The sequence below is a fragment of the Octodon degus genome, unplaced genomic scaffold (assembly GCF_000260255.1).
Source record: "Octodon degus isolate 3935 unplaced genomic scaffold, OctDeg1.0 scaffold00100, whole genome shotgun sequence".
In the NCBI taxonomy this organism is placed as follows: Eukaryota; Metazoa; Chordata; class Mammalia; order Rodentia; family Octodontidae; genus Octodon; species Octodon degus.
In genome coordinates, this window is record NW_004524676.1 from 7,379,490 (window position 1) to 7,406,715 (window position 27,226).

General features: G+C 61.5%; 2 protein-coding genes across 6 annotated transcripts in view; one reads left to right on the forward strand and one right to left on the reverse strand.

Moving 5' to 3' along the window:
* The window catches only part of Slc48a1 (solute carrier family 48 member 1), an 8,362-nt gene extending 1,313 nt beyond the window's left edge, over positions 1 to 7,049 (forward strand). Inside the window, exons 2-3 of the mRNA XM_023723587.1 lie at positions 4,818 to 4,985; positions 5,505 to 7,049. Of these exons, the coding sequence (XP_023579355.1) occupies positions 4,818 to 4,985; positions 5,505 to 5,641 (305 nt within the window). The 3' untranslated portion in view covers positions 5,642 to 7,049. The remainder of the gene's footprint in view (positions 1 to 4,817; positions 4,986 to 5,504) is intronic.
* The window catches only part of Hdac7 (histone deacetylase 7), a 36,845-nt gene continuing 16,640 nt past the window's right edge, over positions 7,022 to 27,226 (reverse strand). For 3 of the 5 annotated variants that reach the window (XM_023723583.1, XM_023723584.1, XM_023723585.1), the window contains exons 2-25: positions 21,042 to 21,232; positions 20,856 to 20,946; positions 20,480 to 20,591; positions 19,871 to 19,986; positions 19,596 to 19,721; positions 19,171 to 19,262; positions 18,874 to 18,984; positions 18,571 to 18,751; positions 18,270 to 18,466; positions 17,958 to 18,110; positions 16,819 to 17,038; positions 15,425 to 15,558; positions 15,203 to 15,323; positions 15,005 to 15,054; positions 13,703 to 13,810; positions 12,553 to 12,608; positions 12,313 to 12,400; positions 11,778 to 11,897; positions 11,471 to 11,568; positions 10,246 to 10,364; positions 9,587 to 9,720; positions 9,244 to 9,328; positions 8,262 to 8,397; positions 8,052 to 8,097 (exon numbers count right to left, since the gene is read on the reverse strand). In XM_023723583.1, the coding sequence (XP_023579351.1) occupies positions 8,052 to 8,097; positions 8,262 to 8,397; positions 9,244 to 9,328; positions 9,587 to 9,720; positions 10,246 to 10,364; positions 11,471 to 11,568; positions 11,778 to 11,897; positions 12,313 to 12,400; positions 12,553 to 12,608; positions 13,703 to 13,810; positions 15,005 to 15,054; positions 15,203 to 15,323; positions 15,425 to 15,558; positions 16,819 to 17,038; positions 17,958 to 18,110; positions 18,270 to 18,466; positions 18,571 to 18,751; positions 18,874 to 18,984; positions 19,171 to 19,262; positions 19,596 to 19,721; positions 19,871 to 19,986; positions 20,480 to 20,591; positions 20,856 to 20,946; positions 21,042 to 21,232 (2,885 nt within the window). Of the gene's footprint in view, positions 8,098 to 8,261; positions 8,398 to 9,243; positions 9,329 to 9,586; positions 9,721 to 10,245; positions 10,365 to 11,470; positions 11,569 to 11,777; positions 11,898 to 12,312; positions 12,401 to 12,552; positions 12,609 to 13,702; positions 13,811 to 15,004; positions 15,055 to 15,202; positions 15,324 to 15,424; positions 15,559 to 16,818; positions 17,039 to 17,957; positions 18,111 to 18,269; positions 18,467 to 18,570; positions 18,752 to 18,873; positions 18,985 to 19,170; positions 19,263 to 19,595; positions 19,722 to 19,870; positions 19,987 to 20,479; positions 20,592 to 20,855; positions 20,947 to 21,041; positions 21,233 to 27,226 lie in introns of those variants that run through there. The other 2 variants (XM_023723581.1, XM_023723582.1) reach the window with 2 other exon arrangements.

Below are 27,226 nucleotides of genomic sequence, written 5' to 3' on the forward strand. Positions count from 1 at the left end.
TCCTGGGCTCCTGGGCTCCTGGGCTCCTGGGCTCCTGGGCTCCTAGGCTCCTAGGCTCCGGGTTCCTGGGCTTGGGGCTCCTGAGCTTCTGGGCTCTAGGTTCCTGGGCTCCTGGGCTCCTAGGCTCGGGGTTCCTGGGCTTGGGGCTCCTGAGCTTCTGGGCTGTAGGTTCCTGGGATCCTGGGCTCCTGGGCTCCTGGGCTCCTAGGCTCCAGGTTCCTGGGCTTGGGGCTCCTGAGCTTCTGGGCTCCAGGTTCCTGGGATCCTAGGCCCAGAGTTCCTGGTCTCAGGGCTCTTAAGGTCAGGGTTCCTGGGCTTCTGGGTGCTGTGCTGCTCCCACACTCAGATCCCCAATCCCTGTGCCCCGCACCTCCTCTGTATGCCAGGGAGCCTGTCCTCCCCTGCCCACACCCCCCTGAATCAGTGGGTGTGGAGGAGGTCTGGAGTCCCGGGATCTCACAGCCTCCAGCAGGGTGAATCCCACAGCCCCCGAGCCCACAGGGGACCCTGGACCACACAGGGGTCTGACGCAAAGACACGCCTCTTTCCTACTGGCTTGATGTCCCTGCACCCACCAGGCTGTGTGGCTCCCCCCGCCAGCTCTGCCAAACCCCAATGCACTCCTCTTTCTGTACTGGGGGCATAGAAGGTGCTCAGGGAACTTGGTGGTGCATGCCCAGGGCTCAGGCTTGCTTTGCATCTGGCATGCAACTTTGAACTAGAGGTTTAATCTCTCTGTGCCATGCAGTTGGTATGAAAAGGACAAGTGGTATTCCTGCTTTAATGCTTCCCTCATGTCAGGCGCTGTGTTAAGCATTTGGCTTCTATTGTATCATCAGATCCTTACCTCAGCCTTTTGTTTTTTTGTTTTTTTTTTTTTTTACTTTTTTTAAATTTGTATGTGTGTGTGTGTGCGTGTGTGTGCGTGGGGGGCCAGCTCAGCCCACCAGGGGGCGGGCTGGCTGGCATGTGGTGCTGGGGATTGAACCGCGGTCCCTGTGCTTTAAGCTTGTTCTAAGTTGGTGCTTTAGACCACTGAGCCATCTCACCAGCCCTTACCTCAGCCTTTTGAAGCAGGCATTGTTGTACCCATTTTACAGATAAGAAAACCAAGAATTAGAGTACATAAATTATTTGTGAAGGGTGACAACTGCCACATGAAATAGCATGTGTAAGGAAGGACTTTGGAAAACGTTTATATAAGGGTAAAGGTTTTTTATATGATGACTTTATTCTGTTACAAAATCCTCCAGATATCTTTAAATGAGATAACTAAAAGTAACTAATTCACTCATTGCCACTGAGCTTGTAAGAGGGGCATGGACAGCACCAGCCTAAACCATGCCAAGCTAGGCACTGGATCACTAAGAAGGAGAGGATGGGTTCCCTGGATGGGATGGCCTTGTGCCACCCCAGCGGGCTGCAGGGCCTCCTTGGGCATCCCCGTCTGCACAGCCTGCACTCCCACCCTGAAGTTTTGGAAGGCACAGCTTGCACTGGTGGCTGCGTGGCTGGGGCCTGGGATGAACGGGTGGGGAGAGCAGGGGCCAGGCCACCTCTGGGTCAGAGCTGCGTGCGTTCAGGGCCCGGCCTGGTGAAGACCGCAGTGCCTCCCGGGCCTCGGTTTCCTCACAGGGAAGGAGCTGTGTCTGGATCGGCCTCTCCCGCTCGCCCCGCACCTGGGGCATTCTGATGCACTGTGCTCATGGCTCAGCTCTCAGGGCATGCCTCCTCCCCAGCTCCCCAGCTCCCCAGGACTCACTGCCTTCTGGGACAGGCCCTGGTGTGATCTTGGGCAACCATAGGTGGGGGAGGGTTGCAGGCCCTGGCCACGCAGCCCCGTGCTGAGTGGGCCCCCACACGGCCCCATGCTGAGTGCTCAGGCGGGCTGCAGCCTTCTTCCTCCTCTGGTCCCCAGTGTCAGCAGGTTTCTGACATGTGAGCCCTGTACTTCTGACTCAGCAGCTTGAGATTGCTGAGTCACTGGAGGACCCGGCCAGGCTGTCCCACGTGCTGGGCCTGGTAGGGCTTCTCAGGCTTCCGGACAGGATCAGCTGTGGAACCCCAGGCACACACACGGGACAGAGCTGTGGGACAGGAGTGCCCTCTGCCACCCGGAGTCTTCCAGGAAAGAAGTGGCAGGAGAAAGGTGGTTTCCTGGGAAAGCTGTGTTGGGCCCAAGTGCCCGCTCTGCAGCGGGAGTGGCAGCAAAGCACACACTCGCCTGCCCCGGGGTCTCGCGGCCAAGGCAAGAGAACAAGAGTAGAAGGTTGCCTAGGAGGCTAAGTAGCTCATGTCCTCTCCATGCCACCTGTGAAGGAGCAGCGTCCCCAGGCTTTGGGCCTCTGTTCTCCCAGGGCAGGGGGAGAAGCCAGGCTGTGCAGGTGTGGGGAATCAGCCCAGACAGTGTCCCTCCTGTGACCTCTTGGGCATCTCTCCTCCAGCCAGGCTTCTGGGGACGCTGTCACAGCCAAGCCTGTGCGCTAAGAGGTAGGGCAGGGCCCTGGTGACCCTGGAATGGAGTAGAATGATGGTGAGGTTGGCATGGGCTTGTACCAAGGTGGGGCCAAGGACCCCAATTTGTGCAGATCAGATTTCCTGGAGTCCCACGGCATCCTGGGAAAGGGTGCAGGGCCAAGGGATAGTGACCTCCCACCTAAGGTGGGAGGCGGCCGCCTGCTCAGGGACCACTTGGGGAGCTTTCTGTCCAGCATAGAAGTGAGCCCGGGCTGGGAGTGAGCCGCCAGGCTGGCATGGGTTTGTCCTGAGGCAGGAGCAGTGTGGGGGAATCTGGGAGTGGGGGTGTGGTGCTTACGAACCAGGGAGAGGGGCCCGATGCATCCCAGATGTCTTCTTCCTGCTTGCAGCCCTTTTGGAAGATAAGGGGGTGGGAGCTTGGGGAGGACCCCGGGCCTTAGAAGGGCTCAGGGCCTTACTTGAGCACTTCTAGACCCACAGTGCTGAGCCGCAGAAGAACTATGCTGACCTTCTTTTCCCCATGGCTGGCTTGCAGAACCTCTAAACCCGAGCTTATCTGGGGAGAGCGGGTGAGCAGCTTGGCCCAGCTAGGTGCCCATCTGATGGTTTCCACGCTCGGGACGGCAGGCAGCACCACTGGGCCCTCTTAGAAACCACTCAAGCTTGGGCATGCTGCCCAGGGGTAGAGCGCATGCCTGGCCTGCTCCAGGCCTGGTTCACCTCTCAGCACCCCAACCCCACAAAAAAGAAACCAACTTCCCAAGTGAGAGCTTCAAGATGAGTGGGTCAGACTTTGGAGGCAGGTGACTGGCATAAAATCTAGATCAGGGCTCCCCACTCCCTGGCCACAAACCCAGCCTGTTAGGTGAGATACAGGTGGGTACTTGTGGCCACACCCATCACGCGTCACCAGATAAGCTGTGCCCATGTTGAACTGTCCATCAGCAGGCCTCTGATTCTGTGGAGTTCCCACCCTGCGGGAGTTGCCCTTTGGGGCCACCTAGGTTTGCACACCATATGAGAATCTAATGTCATGATGACAGAGTGTGCAACAAATGTAAGGGGCTGGAATTAGCCCCAGACCCCACGCACTCATCCTGGTCCTGAGGAAAAATTGTCTTCCAGGAAACTGTCATCTGGTGCCAACAAGGTTGGGGTTGCTGACTGCTGTGGTCCTGTAGGATGAGCCAAAGCACACACTGCCACCTGCGGCTGCCTCAGGGAGGCAGGGAGGGGACACTTGTCCCTCCCATCCTGCCTGCCAGGCTCCCAGCCCCAGGGGTCAGCCGAGGGTGTGAGGCTGAGCAGGGTGGTGAGGGCGGTGGCGGGCAGGTGGCCCTGTGGCCTCGCAGGGTAGAAACCCCAGGCTGTAGGCATGGCAGTGCAGGGCCTGGCCTTTCTGGGTACAGTCTCGTGGGTTTGGGAAGGCTGAATGGTCATCAGAGCAGAGCTGCATCCTGACTATTTCCCCCCACCCTGTTTCTCCCTGACTTTAAAAAGTTGCAACATGTAACTAAAACATGTTCAGGCATGTAAATAAAACGCAATACACAATTTAATGAGTGCTCTTGCACTCGCTGCCCAGCCTAAGAAGTGAAGTGGCTTAGATCCACGAAGCTCTCTCTGCCGTGCCCAGTGGCTCCTCTCTCCCCTAACAGATGCATGTCTTGCCTGTGTGCCTTCGGGAGGAGGCCCTGCACACTGGTCTGTGCAGCTGCCTTGTGGGAGCTGTCCTGCCACTTGGCTGTGGCAGCTGGGGGCTCGCACCCAGGGCCTGGCAGGAGTGCCGCTGGCCGTCTCTTCGCTCACTCCACCCTTGCTGAGAGCCCGTGGCCCTGCCCCAGACTGTGGCCAGTGGAACTGCTATTTGTGCTATTTTTGAGCCTCCGCAGCAGGCACTGCCTGGCACGGAGCATTGTTTCGCGTGCTATTGTGTGGGCTGAGTAGCAGCTGCCACCCTAGGCAGTGCCTGGCCGGGTGCAGAGAGAGCTCCAGGGCCTGCCCTTGCTGTGGGGACGCCATGGGAGGAAGCCATGCCGAGCGTGCAGCACGGTCTTGGGCATCATGGCGGCTGGACTCTGCAAGACGGCTGCAGAGGACCTGGGAGGGCCCTGCTGTCCCAGAGCTGAAGGTGGGGGCCTGCAACCCTGAGGCAGGGGAGGCCTGGAATTGGGGATTTGCGTCAAGTCGTGACTTCACACTCCCTGGAAAGCTCCAGTCAGGAGCGACAAAGGCTCGCCTTCTCAGTGTGGCGCAGGGTCCCGGAGGAGGCCAGGGGAGCAGGGAGCTGTGGCGTGGCAGGTGGCTGCCTGCGTCCTGCTGACAGATCTTCTCCTCAGGTGTGCTGGCACTGTGGGTCCTGGTGACGCACATGATGTACATGCAGGACTACTGGAGGACCTGGCTCAAGGGGCTGCGCGGCTTCTTCTTCGTGGGTGTGCTCTTCTCGGCCGTGTCCGTGGCTGCCTTCTGCACCTTCCTCACGTTGGCCATCACACAGCACCAGAGTGAGGGCCGTCTTGGGACAGTGGGGGGTGGGGAGGGGTAAGAGCCCGCAGTCTGGTCCTGGCCTCGGCTCCAGTCCCAGAGATGGGCAGCTCACCAAACTTGCCCGTCCCTGGGCTTGCTTCAGTTGGAGTGGGAGGAATGACAGTCCCAGCTGCTTGGGACAGGAGTCATTGGCGTTAGTGTGTTGTGTTGGGCACAGAGCATGCATGTACAAGCTGCCCCAGTTGGGCAGACCTTCCAGGCTCTGCCCAGCTCTGGAAGGGGGTGCCCCCTGGTGGCTGTGATGGGAGGAGCCCAAGGCCCTTTCCTCTGCCCCAGGCAGTTGATGCTGAAAAGCAAGTTCTCTAGAGCTGAGCCGTGGACCACATGCACCTGCAGCGGCCCGCAGAAGGCCAGGCCCACACACACTCCTGCCCGCACGCCCCAGAGTGCCCTGACCCCTAGCCCTGCGGGTCTTCCATGGGCGGGTGATGTTGGGGCATGGCCTGTGAGTCACTCTGGGTTCCACTTCCCTGCAGGCTTCACAGACCCTACCAGCTACTACCTGTCCTGTATCTGGAGCTTCCTTTCCTTCAAGTGGGCCTTCCTGCTTGGCCTCTATGCACACCGCTACCGGGCCGACTTTGCCGACATCAGCATTCTGAGTGACTTCTGACCTGGGGACGAGGTCACTGCAGCCTGGGGCCTCCGGACCTGAACACAGCGCAGCCTCTGAGGCCTGGGGCAGGCCTGCTCCAGCTCCTGGGGACCCAGAACTGGGGCAGAGACACACAGCAGGATCAGGATCGGCAGATTGGCGTGGCTTTCCAGGAAGCCCTTTGGTCCCCTTTGGGGGAGGGCTTCCATGTTGCCCATCGGGCTGGCTGCAGGGCAGCTTCAGGCCTTTCCAAGTGATTCTATTTTCTTAGTATGGGTTGGAGAATCAGTGTAACTGGGGCCCAGATGACAACGTCGGGGCCTTGGGCGGGGTGGTGAGGCCATGACCCATGCAGGAACAGGTGGCTTGCTCTCTGGCTGAGGCAGAGGGAGCACAGGCCACATGGACAATGTAGAGACCCCAGGACCCCAGCCCGTCGCCTCTGCTTCTGAGGGGCTCAGGTGGCTAAGCCATCAGTCTGAGGGGTGACATTCCCCAGAGCCCTGCCCCTTCCTACAGAGCTGGTCTCCCTGGGGCTCTGCCACCCCAGTCCTGTCTCACATCTACACCAGCCCCATGCCTCCTCACTGCCCAGCACCTGGCGCCCCAGCCCACTCACTGCCTTCTGGCCAGCTGCCCTCCGATGCCCTCAGAGGGACCTGTGTGAGGCGGAGGGCTCCAAGTGCCCATGTCCTTCAAGTGAACTTGCCACTGTGTACATGTATTCCTTTCCCACTTACGCATCCTGCCCCAGGGTCTCTGCCTCATCTGTGTAGCTGTCAGTCATTCATACCAGACAGGCCCCTGATGGGTTTCTCATGGGAAGGCATAGAGCAGAACCAGGGTGCTGTGGGAGCGATGGTGAGGAGGGGTGGCTGGGGGTCTCTGGCTAAGAACTCTTTCCCCCAACTGTGTCCTGGGGAGGGGCATGGCAGGTTCTGCTGCTCAGTCCTTCTCGGGTCCTCTGGGCCCAGGACAGCCCAGCAGCTGGGCCCTCCCTGACCCCCAGGCAGCCTCAGCAACCCTTGCAGTTTACTGTGCCTCCCAGGCTGGGGCCTTGGAAAGGCAGGGCAGGAGGACCCCCTCTGGCAACCCCAGCTCTTGCTGCTCTGCTTAGCACTCCCACTCTGGAAGAAGGAATCAGACATGTCTAACCTGAGCACCTTTTACTGATTAAACAGTGGCCCCAGACGCGGTCACAGCTGGGCACAGGCCCAGGTGAGCCCACTGGGCACTGGCTCCCGTGTCCCTGGGAGGGCCCTCTGTTGATGGGGTGGGCAGCGCAGGGTGGGGCAGCAACATTGAGTTCAGAGTGGCAGCCCTCTGCAGGGCCGAGCTGGAGGGGCCTGGCCGGCCGTGCGTGGATGCCCTCCAATGGCACTTAACGCTTACAGGACATTAAAGCAAATAAAACATTTATTGTTCAGATTTTTTTCCGTTTTTTTTTTTTTTTTTTTTTTTTTTTCTTTTTTACAAAAACATGCATACGTACATGGGAATGCTGGGTCCTGGGGAAGACACTCACACACTTTCACATGCTCACTCACACTCACAGGCACGCACAAATACTTTCCTTCTTGGCCCCAGGCAGGGACCCCAAAAGCCTCAGAAACATGGCTAGGGCAGGCTCCCCTCCCATGTCCGTCTACTCTCCCACCCTCTTCCCCACAGCTGTGCGAGTCTTGTGTGGGGCGTGAGACAGTGCAGGGGTGGCGGAGACCCCAGAAAACGGGAGGCTGTGGGAGCAGCAACAAGGGAGCCGTGGGTCCCGCTGAGCTGCTGAGGGGAGATGAGGCCTTGCCGCCGCTGGACTGGAACGCACAGGGCTGTAAAAGCGCCTGTCCGTGCCACTGGGGACCAAGGTGGCAGACACAGTGGTCTCCGGTGGGGGCAGCAGCTGGGTGGGAGGTCCGTGGTGCCCGCTCCAGGAATGTCTTAGGCTCCTGGTGCCCATGGTGAGGAAGCTTCCAGGGCACTGGGGGCCGTGATTCCCCCGTGCTCAGAATAGGGAACCCCTTTCCTCCAAGCCACCCTGCAGAACCTGGGAGGGGCCGCCCTGGCTGGGCCAAGTTCACATTTCTGCGTGGAGCCTGTGTGCAAAGTCGGGGGTCTGCAGAGCCGAGGATAGTGGTTAAGGCTGGGCCCACCCAGCCAGTCCTCCTTGTGCGGTCCTGACGGAGGCCGGGCCCACACCCAGGGGCCCCTGTTCTCAGGTAAGCCCTGCTGGGGCTGGCACCTAGTGCCTCCTCAGGGTCCCCTCTGGTCCCTATCTTACACCTGGGGTCCTTTTCATGCTCCCTGGTGGGACGATGGTTAAGGCTGGCTGTTCTCTGGCGCCACACTACCTGCCCAAAATCTCTGGAGACCTGGGATGGGGCCGGTGGTACAGCCTCAGAGGGGCCAGGCGGCAGCTGATCCGAGTCAAGGCTCAGAGATTCATGGGCTCCTCCTCTTCCACCAGCTGCTCTGAGGGCCTGGGGGCAGGACAGGTGAGCGCTGCAGGCAGGCTTTGGTGGAGCAGCCCCGCAGCCCTGCTGCCAAGCGAGAGTGGTTCAGGGTGGCCTCGGGGCTCCGAGGCTGCTTCAGGTGGGAGGATGAAGGGGCGGAGAGGCCAGGGCAGGTCGGGGCCCAGTGTTACCTGTCCTCAGCCAGGATGCCCACAGAGAGGGATGCCAGTGCAGTCACAGCCTCGACTTCTGCATCAGCCCCAGGCACGCTGGGCACCCAGATGTTCGGCGAGGAGGCCAGGCGCTGCATGCAGCCCCAGTATTTACCTGGAGCAGGGAGCTGGATGAGGAAGGTTGGGGGACGAGCCGGTCCCTCTCACCCAGAACAAGGAGGGTGCATGTCCCCAGCCTGAGGTGAGTTTCCCTCCCACCCCTGCCCTCGCCCTCGATGCAACAGCTCTGGTCCCACAGCCCTGAGGGAGAGCGGAGCAGGGCAGCGCACTGCAGGGTGTCTGTGGCTGCCTGAGCCTGGCCCAAGCCCTGCTGAGGCCATTTCCAACGTGTGCTGGCGTCCTGAGACTGCCAGCAGGGCCCGCTGTGCCTGGGTGGTCCACCTCAGCAGCCCCCAGTAGGAAAGGGGCACGTGCCGGCAACAGGAGTGTAGCCCTGGGCCCAGCCTGGTTGCAGCCACCCCACACAGCTGTCAGGATCACTAGAGCTCACCCTACTGGCTGCCCACAAGGAGCATCCCAGCACAGATCCCCGCCTGCAGCAGGGCTCCCCGAGGGCCTGGTGTCCACAAGGCTGTGTTCCCTCCCCAACTAAGCTCTTGGTATGGGGGATCCCTTCATCCCCTCCTGCAGCCCTGGAGCCTGTTCAGTAGACATCATGCTGAGGTTGAAGCTAAGATGCTGCCAATGTGGGGGTTACTCTCAGACCCGGCCCCTGAGCACACAGAGCTCCCGAGAGCCCCAAGGCCAGGAGTGAAGGCCAGAACAGCAACCTGGCTGGCTCTCTTGCTGGCCTGGTCCCAGTCCAGGGCTGTAGGTGGCCAAGCTGCGGGAGCCCTATCCCGACCTGGAGCAGCGCCTCTCGCGTGGCTGACGCGGGCATCCCTGGAACCAACCACGGGTGGTGGACCCTGAGGCCCCAGAGCAGCCCACCCGCACTCACTGTGCACCCGGATCACAGCCTCCAGGGAGCGGATGGCATTGAGGTTGGGCTTCCTTTTCCAGGTGTCCTCCGACAGGGGATCCACCTACAAGATCAGTCCCTCAGTCACCCCGCCTTTGGGACCACAGCCCCACTCTGGGCCCTGCAAGGACCTTGGCCTTCTGAATACAAACAGCTGTGTGCTGCTGGCTGGGAGGTAGGTATAGCGCAGGCACACTGGCCACAGACCCACGGACCACGCCACTGCCACCCCATCCCATCTCCCAGCTCACTCCCAGGACAGTCCTGGGACAGCCTGCCTCCCAGCGCACAGAAGCCAGAGCAGCAGGTGCAAGCAACTTACCTTGCTGCCCAGAAGAGCAGCCACACAGGCCTCGGAGGCGTCGCAGATAGCAGTGAGGTCATGGCCACCCTCCAAGGCCAGCACCACGGCACCACCTGCCAAGCTCATTAGCTGCTGCGTCATGTACCCAAAACCTGCAGGGGTGGGTAGAGAAATGGAAGTGTGCAGGGGCAGGGCAAGCTGGACCCGTCCCTGGCTCTGCGGTGGCCCCGCTTGCTTCCTCCTTTATCAACATGAGGCAGAGCCATGTGCTGTCACATGGAATCATGCGCCAACCCAGTGTCCTCACTCGAAGCGCAGAGCAGTCAGGGCCCAAGTCCTGGTCTGTGCCTCACGCCCAGGGCCCGGCTCCTTTGTGCCTGCCCAGCCCCGACTGTCCAGAGCGCGGCCCCACCCCCCAGCTGGAGTGGCCTGTCCAGCCCAGAAACCACTCGGCTGGGTTTCCAGGGCCCCGACTGGGTCACATCTGTGTGGCGCAGCGTGGGCGCTGAGCAGACCTCAGCCTGGGTGTGCTGGTCTGTGCCCCAGGGCTTCCGGGGCTGGTCACCCTGAGTACTGCAGTCCGCACGGAGCCCTGCCCATCATCAGATGCAGGCAGCACCACCCATGCCCCCCAGTCTGGCTCCCGTCTGCACACCCTCCCTCTGCAGGCCCCTTACACTTGGCAGAAACGCGGTAGCCACCCAGTGGGGCTGGGTGTCCCTCAGCAGCATCAAACCCGGCGGACACCAGGACCAGGTCGGGCGAGAACTCCTGGGCGACGGGCATCACCACTGTCCTGAGGGTTGCACGAAGGGAGGTGTCACCACACTGGGCCAGTGCATGGGCAGAGCCGCTGGGCAGAGCCCGGGCGCCGACCTGTGCCGCCCAGCTCCTGCCAGCCTTCCTGAGGGCACCTGCTCCCAGGACTCCAAGCCTGAGGGTCTGCGGTGCTCTCTGGCTTCCTCCACCGTGGTGGGCCACCTTGGTTCACACAGCCTGAGGGCTCTGCCACCCAAGTACTGAGCCAGCAAGAGGCAGCCAGGTGCCAAGGGTGGGCCATGGGAGGGGCTGAAGAGGAGCATGAGTGAGTGTGTGTGTGTGTGTGTGTGTGTGTGCGCACACGTGCGTGCGAGTGAGTGTGAGGGGGCGAGCCAGCATGGTCAGGGGGCAATCTGCCAGCCAGCTGAGCTAGTCTCTAGCTACGAAGCCATGGGAACCGGAAATGCATGGCTTACCTCAATGTTTGCCACCAAAGAGCCGACGGCCCCCTAGACCCCGTGCTCAGCCTCTCCCTCCACAGGTACCCAGCAGCTACCTTTCACTAGCCTTGACCTGGCTCTGGGGTCTGCTTTGGTGCCCCCCAAAGCCCTGGGTTCTGGACACAGCTGCCGGAACACTCGTCCAGGGTCCTGCAGAATTAGTTCTCGTGGAGAGTATCTCCAGAAAAGGGTTTCCAGACTGGCTTCTGGGCTCCCTCTGCCAATGCAGTGCGAGGACCAGAGTGAAGGGGGAAAGGGCTCTTACGGAGACCTGAAGCCTTTTCTGAGTGACCCTTCCCAATATGGACACCACTCGAGAACAGCTGGAGTGTATTTTTTGTTTTTGCAGTACTGGGGATCAAACTGGGGACTCTGTGCTTGCCAGGCAGGCACTTATGCCACTGAGCTATCTCCCCAGGTTCTCCTCCGTGCTCTGGGAAGCTTCTTGTGGTTAATGTGGCATCCTGCTGGCTCACCCCACTGCTGCCCAGCATACTGTGACACTGGCTGTTCATCCTACATGACTTTAGCAGCGGTCCTGGCTACCACATCTAGTAACTGGGTGAGATCAGGCTGGCAAGCCCTCAGGTCACCTCCAGCCTGGTGCTTCAGGGAAGGGGCCAGGCCAGGGCTGGGAACTCACCTGAATGCAGCCAGGTACTCGGGATCCCCCATGGGAGGATCCAGGCCTCCAGCCCAGGCCACGTTGATGTTGAACCCTTCACCGCTGCCAGCTCCGACCTAGAAAAGCAGGTGCCAGGGAGACATGAGGACTGCCGAGCCCTAGCCCCAGGCGCCAGCGCGGCAAGACCAGCTCATCCCATCTCCACTCCACTTTGAGGGAGATGGCACGGGAGACCCAAGCCCTCTGCCCAGGATGCGCAGCCTGGGACAGAGCAGAGTGAGCGCAGGAGTCGCCAGGCTGGACAATGTGGACCCAGAGTGCTCACCTCGTCCACAGCCCCACTGCCAGGGAAGAAGTTGCCGTCGTCATGGCGATGCAGGGAGATGTAGAGCACGCTGGGGTCCTGGTAGAAGGTCTGCTGGGTGCCGTTGCCATGGTGAACATCCTGCGCAGGGGAGGAGGCGGGGAATCAGGACAGGTTCAAAAGCAGAGACGGAAGCCAGGATGTGTTGGAAGGGCTTCAAGGTCAGTGACAATTCTGAAGCTCAGGATCTTACGCGGGAGGCCAGAAATCATGGCTCCTAGAGCCATGTGGTGGAATTGTTCCCCCATAAGTGACTGCCTGGCCTGAGCATCTACATGTAGGGAAGGCCAAGATTATCAACCAAAGTCAAAAGACAGCACTCAGGGCGAAAGCGCCTCGCGCTGCGGGACAGCCTGGAAGGGCAGCCCGCCCCACATCACCTCCTGTGGGCTGCCCAACCTCAGCCACATTTTGCACAAGGGGAAACCTAGGCTTGGAGAGAGAAGGCAGAACACAGCCGTGCACAGGCCTGCGGGCGCTGGGAAGCCGGACCCACCCAGTCTACGATGAGGATCTTGCTGGCTTTGCCTTGCTGCTGCAGCTGCCGGCAGGCGATGGCCACCGAGTTGAAGAAGCAGAAGCCCCTGGGGGAAAGAGAGGGGTGCTGCCAGCCCGTCCCCTACACATACCTCCGGGACTCCAACCACCTCTGCGCCCAGCCCCTGGCTCAGTCCAGGCTGCAGCGGGCCCTGAGGGCCGGTCCCCACCTTCCCCCCGGGATGCCTCCAGGCCTTACATGGCTGTGGAATGGTCTGCATGGTGTCCTGGGGGCCGCACCACAGCAAAGCCGTTCTGGAAAGCAAAGCAGCGCTTGGGACCTTCACAGTCAGCTCCTGAGCCATCCCGTCTGCGTGAGCCTGCCTCTAGCTCCAGGCCCCTCCCGAGAAGGGCTGCAGGGCAGGGCCTGTCTGAATGTGTCCAGCCTCCGGCTTGCAGGCTGGGCCTTCACTGCTTGTAGGCTGGACCTGGACACAGAGCCTCCCTCTGGCGTGTCCTAGCTACCCTCACTCGGTGGTGAGTTACTGAGATCTGCACGCCAGGCCTGCGCCAAGCACTCTGTAAGTGCAGGACACCGTCCTCACAGCATCTCCTCGGACAAGCACTACTCGCATCTCGTTTACAGAGGACGAGGAGAAAGCCAAAGTTTAGGTGACTCAGCAGCTTGACCCCAAATGCCCACCCCAAAAGCTGGGGCTGTGCCCTTAATTATAAAGCTCTGCCAAGAAGTTCTGCCACTGAGGACCCCCTGGGGACCAGCCCCAGACAGTGTGTGACCTGAGGACAAGCCCCCGTCAGGGACCTGGGCCAGGGCACGCAGCCGGCACTAACCCTCTCCACAGTGCCTGAGCACTGGGAAGAGCTGCCAGGGGACGCATGAGGCTTAGAGAACAGCAGACTGCCCCAGCCCCAGGTCTTTTCGTTGTTGCTTGTGTGTGTGCAGGGTCTCATTACGCAGCTCGGACTCGTAGTGATGCTCCTGTTTACAGCCTCCCTAGTGCTGGGATCACAGGCCTATGCCACCATGCCTGGACTCCATCGTCTACTCAGCGTGCCTGGGGGGCAGGGCTGGCGGCATGTGGTGCCAGGATTCAAAGCCTGGCCCTGCACTTGCTTAAGCAAGTACTCAGTCCACTGAGCTATCTTGCCAGCCCACAGCCCCAGGTCTTAAATGATCTGGCTGCTTGGGACCCAGTGCCTCTAGGAGGACAAGTCCTGGGGCACAGCAGCTGAGCTTCCCGGGACTCCAATCTTACCCTGGTCCCAGAGCATCCCAAACCCTGTAGCAGTGTCTGAGAGGACAGACAGGGCTGGCACTCAGGTCCTTAGCCCCACCACCCTGCCTGTGTGGCCTCTGCATTCGGCTGGTCTCCGCTCCAACCCCCTACCTTGAGCTCTCTGGACGCTACTTTGAAGGCGAGGTCAGTGACGCTACCTGCAGCCCAACGAGCGGCATTGGAAGAATGCAGCTCATTCCAGATGGTGTCGGTGTCCACCTGTGGGGACCAGAGCCAGAGCCCGCATCATCCAAGGCTTCCTGCAGGAGCCAGCACCCAGCAGGCAGGACCCACTCCACGGCCAGGACCCAGGGGCAGGGAGCTGGGCAGACAGAGCTGCCTCCCCAGTGCCCCACCGCCCAAAGGCAAGGCCTCCGGTCCCCCGAGCCCCACGGGACTGCTCCTTCCCAGTGTCAGTCCCAGCACAGCCCATCTGCACGGCAGCATCACACCTGCCTCCCCCTCGGGAGGGGCATGGCGTTACCTGGGCGGGATTGGGGTTTGGGCCTGGAGGGGGTTTTAAGCCCCAGCTGAGTCTGCTCAGGCCCTGCGGGACGGTCGGAGCTGGAGGGGCCGTCTGCACCACTGTCTTCCACTCGGGGCCCCTAGCCCAGGCTGGGAGGCCCCCCAAACCCAGTCCCTGGGCCTCAAGGCTAGGGAGGGGCCGGGGGGCATGATGGGGAGATGGGAAGGGCGAGGCGGACCAAGAGAGGCGAGGAAGGCAGAGAGAGTCGCAAGAGGCTGGAGAGAGAGAGAGAGGACAGAGAGGGAGAGGAGGGAGGAGAAAACAGAAGCAACAACAGTTGGAAAAACCAGAAAGTGGCAAGAAATGGGAGTTGTGAACAGGGCGCTGACTGGCTCCCGAGCAGCCCCTGCTAGAGCCCCCACTCGCGCTGCGCTCGGCCTCCATGCCCCTCTTCCTCTTCCACACATCCTGCTCATGCCCTGAGGGACCGCCCGCCTTAGGCAGGGGAGCTGTGCCAGAGGGTGCAGTGGCGAGAGGAAGCTGGCTGGGAGGCCAGGGCCTCCCAGGACGCAGGATGCACGCCTCGGAATCAGGACCGGCAGCCCAGGGTCTGGGAACCGGGTCCACGCCAGGCAAAGCAGCCGAGGGCCAGCAGGGACCAGCCACGGCTCAACCTTCGGGCCTATGAAGGACACAGTCCCAAGATCCAGTCCTGGCCCTGCTCTTTGAGCTTCACTGAGCTTCTACCAAGCACCTCAGAAGCACAAGGCCAGGGCTCCCCACTCTGGGACACTAATGGGCCCCATACACCTGTGTGCAGGACCGGCAGAGGGCCTGGCAGGAAGTGCCTGGCGACCGTTAGGACGGGCGGTGGGGGCTGGGCCTGGGAGGACAGAGAGGAGGAGCACGAGCTCTCGCCACGCCCACCAGGGACCCTCGGCACTTACCCCGACACCACCACAGGGCAGCATCACAAACATCCGCTGTGCCAGGAGCTCTGCGGGGAGAGGCCCAGCCTCCGTGAGTGTGGCTGCCCTCTGCTTCCGGCCCAGCAGGGGCAGCGCAAGTGCGGTGGGGGCAGAACAGTGCAGGGAGGGCGGGGCCAGCAGGCGGGACTGCGGAGCCAAGGGAGCCCCCAGGCCTACCTGAGAGCTTCTCGTTGTCCAGTTTGAGGCGGCTGAGGGGGTTGGTGCCATAGAGGAGCATGTGCCGCTCGGAGTGCACAGACTGCAGCTCCTCCAGGGAGGCCTTCCGGCCGCGGAGACACTGCAGAAGCAGGCGCCCGAGAGCTCCTAAGCCCCTGCCCGCCGCGGCCGCCCACCGCCCCGCCGGCCGCGGTTCCAGCCTCCCCTTCCCGTGGTGCTCACCTCACACTGGCTGCGGAGGCCACGCTCCTGCAGCCGGGACCAGATGCTCTGAATGCGGCCGGCGTGCTCCGGGTGCCGGCTGTTGTCTCCACAGGAGCACTGGTGCTTGAGCATGACGGAGTCATAGACCAGCCCTGCCGGGCGCAGGGTAAGGCGGGGCCCCAGGGAACCCCGGAGTCTCCACCTTGTGGACCCTTCCAGGGCCAAGAGGGCATGTGGCCTTGCCCCCAGGGCCCATGCCCCACTCTGCCCCCTCCAGAGACCAGCCTGGTATTCTCTCGAGGCGCAACACCAGCCGCACTCTCGGGCATCACGAGCCTGATACCCGAGTGTAAGTGGGCGGAGTCATACTTCTTAGGGAACCCCAAGTCTTGGGCCGGGGGGGGGGGGGCCCACAGTGACCCAGGCCAGGTATAAGGCAACAGAGCTACAGAGAGAGCCTGCAGCTGTCTCTCCGAACTCTAAGTTGAAAATACTCTGCAGAAAAGATTCACTGGAACTGAATGTACAGACTTTCCCCCCCTTGTCCCTAAAAGGTACATTGCAATAACCAGGTATGTAGCATTTATGTCACATCAGGTATGAGACGATTTAAAGTATGTGGTAGGAGCTGGGGGTGTAGCTCGGGGGGAAGCGCACACCTAGCATGTGTGCAGGTCACAGGCAAATTCTACAATTTACATAGGAGACCTGAGCATCCAAGGGTGAGGTAGCGGGGTTGGGTGCTGGCATGCGCCATCTGCAGGTACAAGGGACACCTCCAGGTGCCCCCGGCTGCCTCTAGGGACTGGCCACGCACATGCCCATGGGGAGAAGGGCATCTGCACACCTCAGGACACCAACAAGGTGCTCATGCGCCTGACCCAGGAGGGCCACTGCTCAAGCGAGAGCCTCAGAAAATGATCCCGGGCATGAGTAAAGGCTGGTGTTCGGCCACCGTGAACCAGGAGTAAAATACAGCAGTGGGATAGAAGGGTCTGTTTTCAAGATTAATCATACCAAAAAATGCTCCTGAAATGCCAACCAAACACAGCAGGGAACAACATGGCTCACACGCTTGTGCTACCTGTACGGTGTCTATGGCCAGAACACACTGGGGTGGAGGACAGTGGGACTTAACGGGGGATAGACGTGGTGGCAAGAAACCCACACCGCTCGCCCTGGCCTGACTGCCGCTTACTGTGTGACTACAGGCTTGCACCTTAGGCCCGGAGAAGTCTTGCTGGCCCAGCCTGTAGGACAGTAACCACCCCGCCCCAGCATCACGGGCCACGACGGGACCCTGCACGGTGGACCTCTAACAAGTCCTCTGCGAAGACCCTGGCACTGCCATGGAGAGAGACAGACTCACGTGCCCAAGCCCGCTCCCTCAGTCGCCCCGAGACTGCTCTCACCTGTGATGAAGGGCAGGGTCTTGGTGGGGGCTTCAGAGCTGGAGAGGACCCGGGGCTGGCCTGCAGGCTCAGGGGCTGGCAGTGAGGCAGGCGCAGCGGGGGAGGACTGGGTCCTGGATAGGAGCCGGTGTCCACCCTGGGCCAGGGGAAGCAGCACAGGGTCCCCAGAGCCTGCCCGGGGCGGCCGCCCAGCCAGACGCTGCTGCTCCCGGAGCAACACCTGAGGGAAATGGAAACGGAAACAGGGTCCTCAGTCTCCCCACATTTGCTCCATCAGCTCTTGCCTAGACGTTGGTCTTCCCAGAAAGCCCAGGAGGCACCAAGCCCTGCTTCCCATCTGGTTGTGGCTATGACTGTGAGCCCCCAGCAGCCCTCTGGAAGACCCACACCCAGATTGCCCACCATTTAGGGCTCCTGGGCCCTTGGGGCCACTCCAACCAGGATGGCTGTACCTCAAGGACACGGGACCTGTTCTGGACTGTTACCATGGTGATGGGACAAGTGTCCTCCCCCACCACCAAGCTGATGTCAACCCCCAGTACTTCCAAAGTGGCCTTATTTGGACACAGTGTCTTTGCAGAGGCAATCAAAGTAAGATGAGGTGGTTAGGGGACTGCTAAAGAGAGGGGATGTGAACACAGAGACAGGCAGAGGAAGACCTGGGCAGGCACAGGAGAACACGGCTAACTGTAGGCCGGAGAGCCCTGAACATCTCTCTCCCTTATAGCCCCTGATTCAGATTCAGACTTCAGTTTCCAGCACTTCAAGGTGATATGTTCTGCTGGGCAGGGCACCCGTGTGTACTGCTTCCTGCAGCAGCCCCCAGTAGGGCCCCGTGGCTGGGTCCCCTGGGTGTGAGCCTCTGTAGAGGCACGTGGGCCTGTCTCAACCCCACTCCCAGACATGTGAGGAGGGGTCACAGGTGGCAGCCGCAGCAGCACAGGGCGGGAAGGTGCATGGTGCAGCCAGCTAGGCGAGAAACACAGCTCCACACTGAGCCCACAAGCGCGTGTGCATGCAGAGGGGGCTGGGCGTGCACCAAGCACCAGTGGGGGCCCCCCTGGCCCCTGCACTGACCCTCTTCTCCCTCCTGCATCTACTGCAGAGCTGTGGGCATCCCTGAGGACGCCCAGAGGTACCTGCTGGTGCTGCTGCAGGACAGGGACCCTGGCCTCCAGCTGCCGATGCTCCAGACTGCTGTCCACCACCTGGCTGGTGCCGCCATCTGCCTCCAGGTCCTCAGCCGAAAGTATCTGCTGTAGCCGGGGCTTCTCACTTGGCTTAGCTGTTCTCTGGGGAGGGGTGACGGCCAGCTAAGAAGCCCTGTCAGAGCAAGGGTGGATGCCCACCCTTCTTGCCAGGACTCAGGCAGCCACTTCTCTTCTGCCTCCCTGGACCCCGCCCTCCCAAGTCACTCTTCTGTCAGCACCTCCATGCTCAGCGCCCCTCACCTTGACCAGTGGGAAGTGAGGTTCCAGCTGTTCCAGGCAGGGCTGCAGGGGGCCCAACAGTGCAGGGCTGGCGGCGCTGGGGGGCAGGGGCTCGGAGCGGGTGCGGCTGAGCGGCCGGTGGAGACTGGACGCACAGAGCTGCTCACTACCCAGCAAGGACTGGGCGAGGTGGAAGGGCAGGGGCCCGAAACCGGGCACTGGAAATAAGGGGGTGCCGTGTAAGGAGAGAGCCGTGGAAGGAGGCAGGGCTGAGGGCTGCGAGGAGATGCATAGGAGGGGGCTGAGATGCCCTGGGGCTCACCAGTCAGCAGGGGGGCACGAGAGACCGCAGGGTCCAGGAGGAGAACGGGCTGCAGGCGAGAGGTCAAGGCACCCCCCGCCTCGGGCTCCAGGCTATGGGGCAGGAAGAGGGGGGTATGGGGGGTCCCCAGGATGGGGCCCCGAGGGCCCAGAGTCGGGTGGGTCCTGCGGTCTCCATCAGCCTGTAGGAGAGGCAAGAGGAAGTCACAGGGGGGAAGGCTTCAGCAGGGAACAGGAAGGGACAGGAGAGGCAGCAGGGTGAAGGTGTGACAGAGGCTGAGGAAGGGGCGCCCCAGCCACTCACCCTGGCAGGGGCAGGCAGCCCCAGCGTGATTGCGGGCAGCAAGGACACTGTCGGCAGGGCGAACGGGGCCAGAGAGGTCTCCTGCAGCCGCAGCCGCTGGCCCAAGAGCGCCTGCCGTGAGGAGCAGGGCAAGGGGTCACTGGTCCCAGACGTCTAACCCTGCACACCCACCCCAGGACACTCAGAAAGCCCTTGTCGGGCTGTCCAGCCTGTTGCAGCCCTGGGCTGGCTGCGCCTTCACTTAGCAAAGAGGCTGAGCTTTACAAGTGCCTACAAGACTGTGCCCTGCGGCCTTACCTCGGAGCCCAGGACGGGGTTGGGGCCATGCTCGCTGTCATTGGGGGAGCTGCACCCTGAGGCGGGTGTGCTGCTACTACTGGGGGATGAGTCTGGGGGGAAGGAGAAAGCAGGGTGGTCGGGGCCTGCGGCGTGTAGTACCGCCTGGCGCACCAGCGGCTTGGCTTGTACTCCTCCAGCAGCCACTACTAGCCTGCAGCACGGTGAGGCTGACATTAAAGATGTCGCCCTTTCTTGGCAAAGACCAGCTGAGCAGCTAAGCAGGCCTGGGTTTCCTCCCCACTCACCCTCCTGGCACCTATGTGGGACACCTGCTGTGTGACAGACACAGAGGCACCCCGAGGGGACCCTGCCTGGCTGGGGCCTGAGCCCAAGGCACAGGAGCCCTGCAGCAGAGGGCAGGATGGCCACCCCACGACCCTCACCTCCCAGGGGCTCTGCAGGTCGCCGTCGGAGGCTGGAAGGGGCACTCTCCTTCCTGAGCAGGGGGTTCTTCCTCCGCTCCAGGGACTTCTTGGGCTTGCAGCGCAGCTTCAGGTTGGGCTCAGAGGCTGTGGGAGCCCAGCGTTGCTCAGGCCCCTGCTGGTGCCACCCTTTAGCTCCTCCCTGCTCCCTCCTATTGCCTGCACAGCACCTCTAGCCCTTCCTCCCGACCCATGCTCCTGGCCCCTTCTTAGGTCCCCAGGAGGGCCCAGCTCACCTGTCTTACGCAGGGGGAAGTGCTCGGGGGGGTCACTGGGCAGGCTGGGAACAGGAGGCAGAAAGCTGCTGAGCACGGAGCGGGCAGCTCCTTCCGTGTCCAGGGGCTCGAGAGCTCTGTGGAGCAAGTGACAAGGTGATCCGAGGGCCAAGCCTAAGGCTGGAGACTGCACTGGGCACAGCACCTTCCTTAGCAGGCCCAGGACCTGCCAGGGCGGCAGACCCAGCAGCACAGGGGGCCGTCTGCAGGTGGCAGCAGCGGGCCACAGCACAGGGCTCTGATCTAGGCATGGCAGCCAGGAGCTGGGCGCTCCAGTGGGCAGCCCTCGGGACTAGGTATCTCCTGCTGTAGGAACAAGGCTATTGCTGTACTTAGGGAAAGACATGGGGCGAGGAAGGAGGACTCGTGTGTACAGAAAGCCAGGACGGGCTGTGTGTGTGCATGTGCCCGTGAGCAGGAAGGGCCCTGCGTGAGGCATTAAGAGGACAGCAGGCACCAGCTGAGAGGAGCTTGGGGAACATCGCGTCCCTATGAAGGGTGGTGGGGGAGGGGTAGTCATGTACACGTGCACCAAGTGACGTGGAGGTGGGGATGAGGACAGGGAAGCACCTGTAGGGGATGCTGGGGCTGTTGGTGTGCACTGTCCTCTCCAGGGCCGCCTGCTGTTTCTTCAGGATCACCTCAGCCAGTTTCTGCTTGACCACACTGCTGGCCACGGCACCTGCAGGGGCAGAGGCCATGGGGGTGGAAGGAGATGGACAGGTGGCCTCAGGCACGTTCTGCCGCTCCCTCCCCACCTCCAGGACTCAGTGTCCTACCCGGCACAGCCTCAGGGCACAGCCTGTGCCACCTGTGAAGCCTCTGGGCCCTGCAGGGTCACAGGCAGAGGGCGTGAGGTGGGCGGTCACACTCCCACCTTGCTCTCCAGGCCAGGGGCAGGATGTGGACACCCAGGGTGGACACAGGGTGGGTAGGGTGTCCTTACTTCGCTTGCTCTTGTCCTTATTGAGAAGCTGCCGCAGCTCTTGCTCCTGCTGCCCGCCCTGCAGCTCGGGCATCGGTGGGTCCATGGACAGCTGTGGGCAGACAGGCGCAGCTCAGGCGGGGCAAAGTGAGGGGCAGAGTGAGGGATGAGGCTGGGGTGGAGGGAGGCTGGGGGCTCTGTGCTTACCCTCATGGGCTCTGCTGGGCGCTGCTGCTGCTGCAGGCCTGCTAGGAAGAGGTGGCGGTGCAGGCGCTGGGGATGCTGCAGGGCCAGCAGTGGGGCCTCTGGAGGGGGCTCCACCGAGGGCCGCTGGCCCACCCGCAGGTCCATGGGCTGGGTCTGAGAGCCTGGCGTGTCTGCTTGAGGTGCAGGGCAGCCTGGGGACACAGAGGGCAGGTCAGGAACTTGTCACCAACTCGACAGCAACAAAGCCCCCTCACCACCCTATCTCACTGCAGCCTCTGCAGGGTCCAGAGAGCAGACGCTTACCTGTGCACAGGCCCAGCAACGTGGACACTCTAGGTGCAGAGCACGTACACTCCAGCAGCACAGCTCGATCAGAGCCACTGACTGCCCGTGAGCACAGCGTCTTCCGGGAACTCGCTCCTCCCCGAGACAGGGCAGCCTCGCGGGATGGCTTGACCCAGGTGCTGCCCCTCCTTCTCACCCTCTGCACCCTTGGAAGGAGGGGATTTTCCCAGCTGCCTCCTGATGACTGGACAGACAGGCCCACACGTCAGCCTCCAGCCTGAAGGGCCTCAGAGGCAAGGCCTGGAACCTACAGCCAGCCTTGGTGGCTACCATGAGCCCCGCAGGGCCTGTCCTGGGGCGTGTCCTCAGCTCACTCATGCCCACTGGGCTAGCCCCACTGGATCGGGTGAGGACACCAGGCCTAGCTGCCTCCTTGCCACTGTCCTCTTGCCACACCAGAAACACGCTACCAAGGCCGTAGGTGCACGGGCTATGTGTGGCTGGCCACCAGACCAGGGTCCATGCCAGCACAGCGAGCTCCACTGTGGAGCAGCCTCTGCTGTCCCTGGGCCTGGGCCTGGGGGACACTGCAAGGCAGGTGAGCAAAACACCTCTGTGGAGTTGGAAACACTACTGCCGATCATAATCCCAACCACATGGTGCAGACCCCCAGGGAGGAGGGCTGGGCTCAACGGTGCAGGAGCCGCTCCAAGGCTGTCCACCAGCGGTGGAAGCGGTTTCTCCTCAGGCAAAGGAAAAGGGATTTAGGCTGGTATCGCTAAGAGGCGCCCACCTTCAATTCTGGCTCCTAGAGCACCAGATGTGGACCGCAGGGGACAACATGTGGCTAGGCTCCCTACCCTGTTTGCGAGGCCACACGAAGGGTCCGAGCCTCATTCTGGTTAAGTCTCCCTGTTAGTACCAACACACTCCTGCTGCATGAAAGGCTCTGTCCTCACAAGAGCTGGGGCACCAACTTTCTGGGGTGATTCCCCAGCTGACACGGGCTCAGGGAAACCCAAGGTGGCCCACCCACCCCGAGGCCAACGGCTTTGGCCACAAGCAGCCAGGGGGAGCAGCCTCCCACCGCAGAAGGAAGGGTGCTGCCCAGAGCCCTGTGCGTGCCTGTGGGGTGCCTGAGCCCTGGGCGCTCTGTCGCCTGGTGTCCCTGCAGCCTGCTAATTGGTACACACACGACCACCTCAGCTGGCAAGCTCCGCCCTCGCAGAAGCCCGTGTGTCTTCCATCTCCGAGGTCTTCACTCTTACATGACACATCTCCACATCCGCCCCCAGTGCTCCAAAGCCAGCGCGAGCCTCGTCCTCCTAGACGCAGCCCAGCGCCCCCGTCCCACCTGAACTTCCCTTGGTGGCTGTGTGGCAGGCAGGCGTTCTGCGGACAGCACCACCTCCACTTAAGGTTCCACAGCCCACGACTCGGTTCTGTCTGCTGCTCACAATCCCCAGCTCTGGACTAGGACCTGGCACACCGCACAGGTCAGTGAACAAATTTCTGTGCCTCTCCTCAAATGCCGAGCAAGGTGCCTTGGCCCCGGGCTGTGGCTTGTCAACGATTCTCGAGTGGAAGGCTGAGCTCGGAACCAGCTTCCTCTCATCCGCGCACATCCCACTGCCTTTCTCCTCTTATTGGTATGCCCTGTTTCCCCGAGCTGCCTGAAGGTTCCGGTCAGCTGGGACAGAAGCACAAGCACGTGGCCTCCGCTTCTCCCCGCCTCACCGAGGTACGGCGTCTCAGCTGTGTGTCCTGCGCACAGTAGGGCCTCAACTGACTCGGGCCGGAGTTGAGGAGGGGTTAACCTCAGCCCTGCAGGCGACATCTAGGCCTGTGTGCACCTCCTAAACCAGCAACATGAAGCCCAGCGAGTCCCGCAGGGTGGACCTACTGGACTGCTGGGGGCCAGCGGGAAGACCAGGGAGAGAACTCTCATCAGAGGCAGGAGCAGCACGAAGCCACCCCACTGGCCAGCAGGAGGCCAGAATGAGGAAGCCCAAGAGCACACCTCGGCCGTGCCGACGTGGGCCGGGGCCTGTGCACTGCTACTCTTCCCTTCTGTCTCACTAAGCCCAGCTGGGACGAGAGGCGGCCCCCTCTCCTTGCTCTGCGGTGCTTCCCAGCACTGGGTCAGCCTGGATCAAGGTGCCCCTCTGATCCGCTCCTTCGCCCTCTCCTGACCCCGACCTCCACCTGCTGGGGCAGCACCCTGCTGCTCCTCAGCCTTGGCCATCCTACATCCCTTCCTCTTCCACCCTTGCCTCACCTCCCTCATGCCAGGGGCCGGGGCAGCCCCCCTGCTCCAGCCCAGTCCCGTCTGTGGGAAGGACAGGCAAGAGTGAAGAGGGGGTGTCGGGCAGGGCAGGGGCACCCCAGCTGCTCGGGTGTAGCCCACAGCAAGAACCTCAGCAGGCCCTCCTGGCCAGCAAGCCCTCAGCCCTTCCTGAGGCGGTCAGATACAATCTTCTCTGGGCAGCCAGGCCAGGCTCCCACAGCCGGAAAGGAAAGGAGCGCCCTGGGAGCTGAGCTGGGGCTTCCGAGGCCGCCTTGCTGGGACAGAAAACATGCCAGGGAGAACAGAGGTTCCCCCAGATGGGCCGAGTCTTAGTCAGGACCACTCTGGAAGGGCAGTGAAGTGGTGGGGCTGGACTACACAGTCCAAGAACCCCACGGGAGGGACTTCTTTCCTCACACTGCTCTGTCCCACTCCCTGCTGCTTCTGCTGTCCCGTGGAAGAGATTCACTCAATTTCTTTCTTGAGCAAAAACAATTTTTAACAGTCACCACTCTCAGAATCTGAAGCCCAACTCTGGGCCTTCCATCCATTCCAAATGCAGGTAACCTAAGGTAGTGCCCCAAGCTGGCTGGCAACAGAACACCCCAGGGAGCTCTAAGGCATGCTGGGAGAGGGAGGTCCAAGGGGCATCTCAGGGCCCCTGGCCAAGGTGGATGCCTTTCACCCTGCCATCCGCGCTTGAAGACAAGAGAGGAGGTGTCAGAGGGGCTGCCTGAGGGCTGCATGGTAGGCCACAGAAGCCCCTCAGACCACACCTCGGGCAGAGGTATTTTCTTTCTTTCTTTCTTTCTTTCTTTCTTTCTTTCTTTCTTTCTTTCTTTCTTTCCGTATTTGGTACAGTGTCTCACTACACAGCTCAGACTTGTAGTAATCCTACTATTTTCAGCCTCCCCAGCACTGGGATTACAGGTGGGTGCCACCACACCAGGTCCTGGTGGCCGGCTCAGCACACCTAGAGGCCGGGGCAGAGCTGACATGGCACGTGGTGCCAGAGATCAAACCCAGGTCCTTGCGCTTGCCTGAGCAGGTGCTTAGCCCACTGAGCTGTCTCGCTGGCCTCAGAGAATGCTTTCAAAGGGCGCGTGGCAGGCAGCTAGTGCTCTGGTCTGTGCTTCGGGGCAGCCATGGGCACAGCAGACCCGCACCTGGCCCTCAAATGCCAGTGTCCCACACTTGGGGCGACAGCTTTCAGTAGGGACCCTGTCCACTCCAAACTATCCCTGTGTCCCGTGACGTCATCTGTCAAAGAGCCATCCAAGGAATGCTCAGGCTGCAGGGAGGACTCCCCGCCCCAGGACACACCACCGCGCGGGCTTCTCGCACCTGCCCCTCCCTTCCTCTGCAGGGCGGGCCCTCCACCACCAGGTTCACTTCCCAGAGACCAGGTCAGGCCTTGAGTCCCTGCCCTCCTGGCAGTGCTCTCTCGCTGCCCAGGTCCCTTCCCTGCTCTAGGGGCGTGAGCAGCCTCCGAGAGCCATGTCCTCTGTGCCTGGCTCCCCTGGAACCACAGGCTTCGGGATGCTGTGCGTTCTCTGGGTAGGAGAAAAAGGATGCTGCTTGAGCTCTGTGGTGCTGGTTACCAGATCCAGAGGCGCTCTGTGGCTGCAGTCTGCCATCAGCTCTGCTCAGGAAAACCGCACACGCGCGCGCACACACACGTACACACGGGCGCTTGCCCACTGACCAGGGAGCTGTTTTCCAAATCACTTAGAGGAGCCCTGCTTCTCCCCCCTCTCCCTGGCTCTGTAGAGGGAGCCATCGAGCAGAGGAGCCTAGCACAACCGAGACAAGACCTGGGAACAGCACCCAGTGTCCCAGGGAGTGGACAGGGACACTTTCTCATCCCTGACACATGAGCAACAAAGCTGGGCAGGGCAGAAGAGTTAGCAGGGAAGGGAACAGGGCTTCCGGAAGACCCAAAAGTGGGCGAACAGGAGGAGGAACATGGCAGCGGCGGGTGAGTACACCAGGCTCCGAGACGCAGAATAGGTTCTTCTGCCCCAAGAGGGGCTCTGGCTCATGAGGCAAGCCTCAGGTGAGGTCACCAGGCAAGCCTCTCACCCAGTGCAGGTGGAAAGGGTGAGGCGAAGGTGTCAGGTCTGGGCCAGGGGAGGCCAGGCCGGGCAGGAAGGGAGTCCCCAGGGCAGCTCACGCCTCCACCAAGGTCACCGAGCCCGGGGAGAGGAGACGGAATGTCCGCCAGCCCCAACTCGCACTCTGAAGATGTTTCAAAGATAACCCTCAATCTTTTAAAGAATTAAAAATATACTCTACCCACAGAAACTAAAAATATCCAAGAGCTCCCAAGAAAGCACAAAAGGAAAACATGAGCTGCTCATTCATCGCAAACTGCCCAGAGCTTCCCAAGAGCTACCTTTTCAAAGAGTTTCTTGCATTCTCCCTCCCAGTTCTGTCACACACAGCAAAGAACTGCTTCTTGCTCAGACTGACCTGGAAGCGTGGGCAGGGCCATGCAGCTGACACCTGGTGGTCCGAGGGAGCCAGGTCCGCGTGCGACTTGGAGGGCCTTGGCTTTGGGACCAGGCCAGAAACACCGATTCCCCCACCCAGTCTCCCGTCTCAGCTGTCCGCGCAGGCCACCAGGAGACAGGAACACAGAGCCCAGGGCTTAGCCATGCTGGTGGGGGTGCCCAGCACACGAGACTGCCCCCCAAGGCCACCAGCTACTCCCACCTTTCGCCTCCTGAACCTCCTCCTTCCAAGGTCGAGTTCCAACCCTCACCACCACCACATGCTGCACTATCCTCGCTGTACCCACTCACCCATCTCTCTTTTCTTTCACCCGAAATTTTGTAAGCTAACATGAGTTGTTTTCAGTGCCTTATATTTGCTTATCTAACGTCATGGTAAACCCATGAGGTTTTCAGCCCCATTATATAGACGGGCAGACTGAGACCCTGCAGTATTGTTACCTGTCTGAGGTTACTTGGCACTGAGTGGTTTCCACGTGCTCTCAAGCACCTCTATGTGCCACAGGCTGGCAGGCGCAGGACAAATGCAGGCTCTCGATGGACACAGGGAGAGATGAGAATCTCTCAAGACCCCTCAGAGCCCCAGCCAGAAGCAGTCCCTGCCGTGCTGCAGACGGGAGGATGGGGGCTGCCATCTCATCTCAGGCACCCAGGAAGAACCTGGGAAGAACCACTCACAGCTACTGTTAATTTGGTGGAAACCAAGTCGTGGTGTGACTTCCGGCAACAGGCTGGGGTCTGGGGGGCCGAGCTCCCTGCCCCCAGTGCCCACCCACGGCCTGTCTGCAGGGCTTCCCTGTGCAGTGGACCAGCCCCACTTGGGGAGGCTCCTGGCGGCGGCAGGTGAGCAGATGTCAGCCAACTGGGCCCAAAGCGAGGGGGCCGGGGCACAGGGCCTTGCAGGCTCAGCAGCTGTGCGCCTGAAGGGCAGAAGCCTGGGGAGGAGGCCTCCTCCCCAGCGAGTGTGCCCTTTTCCCCACCACTGCCACCCAGGGGTGGCAGCTGGGGCCCAGCAGCAGCTATTTTTAGCCCTTGACACCTGGGTATTTTGCAGCCGCAGGATGTCCGGTTTGGAGTCTCTTTCTGGGAATCCCACAGGC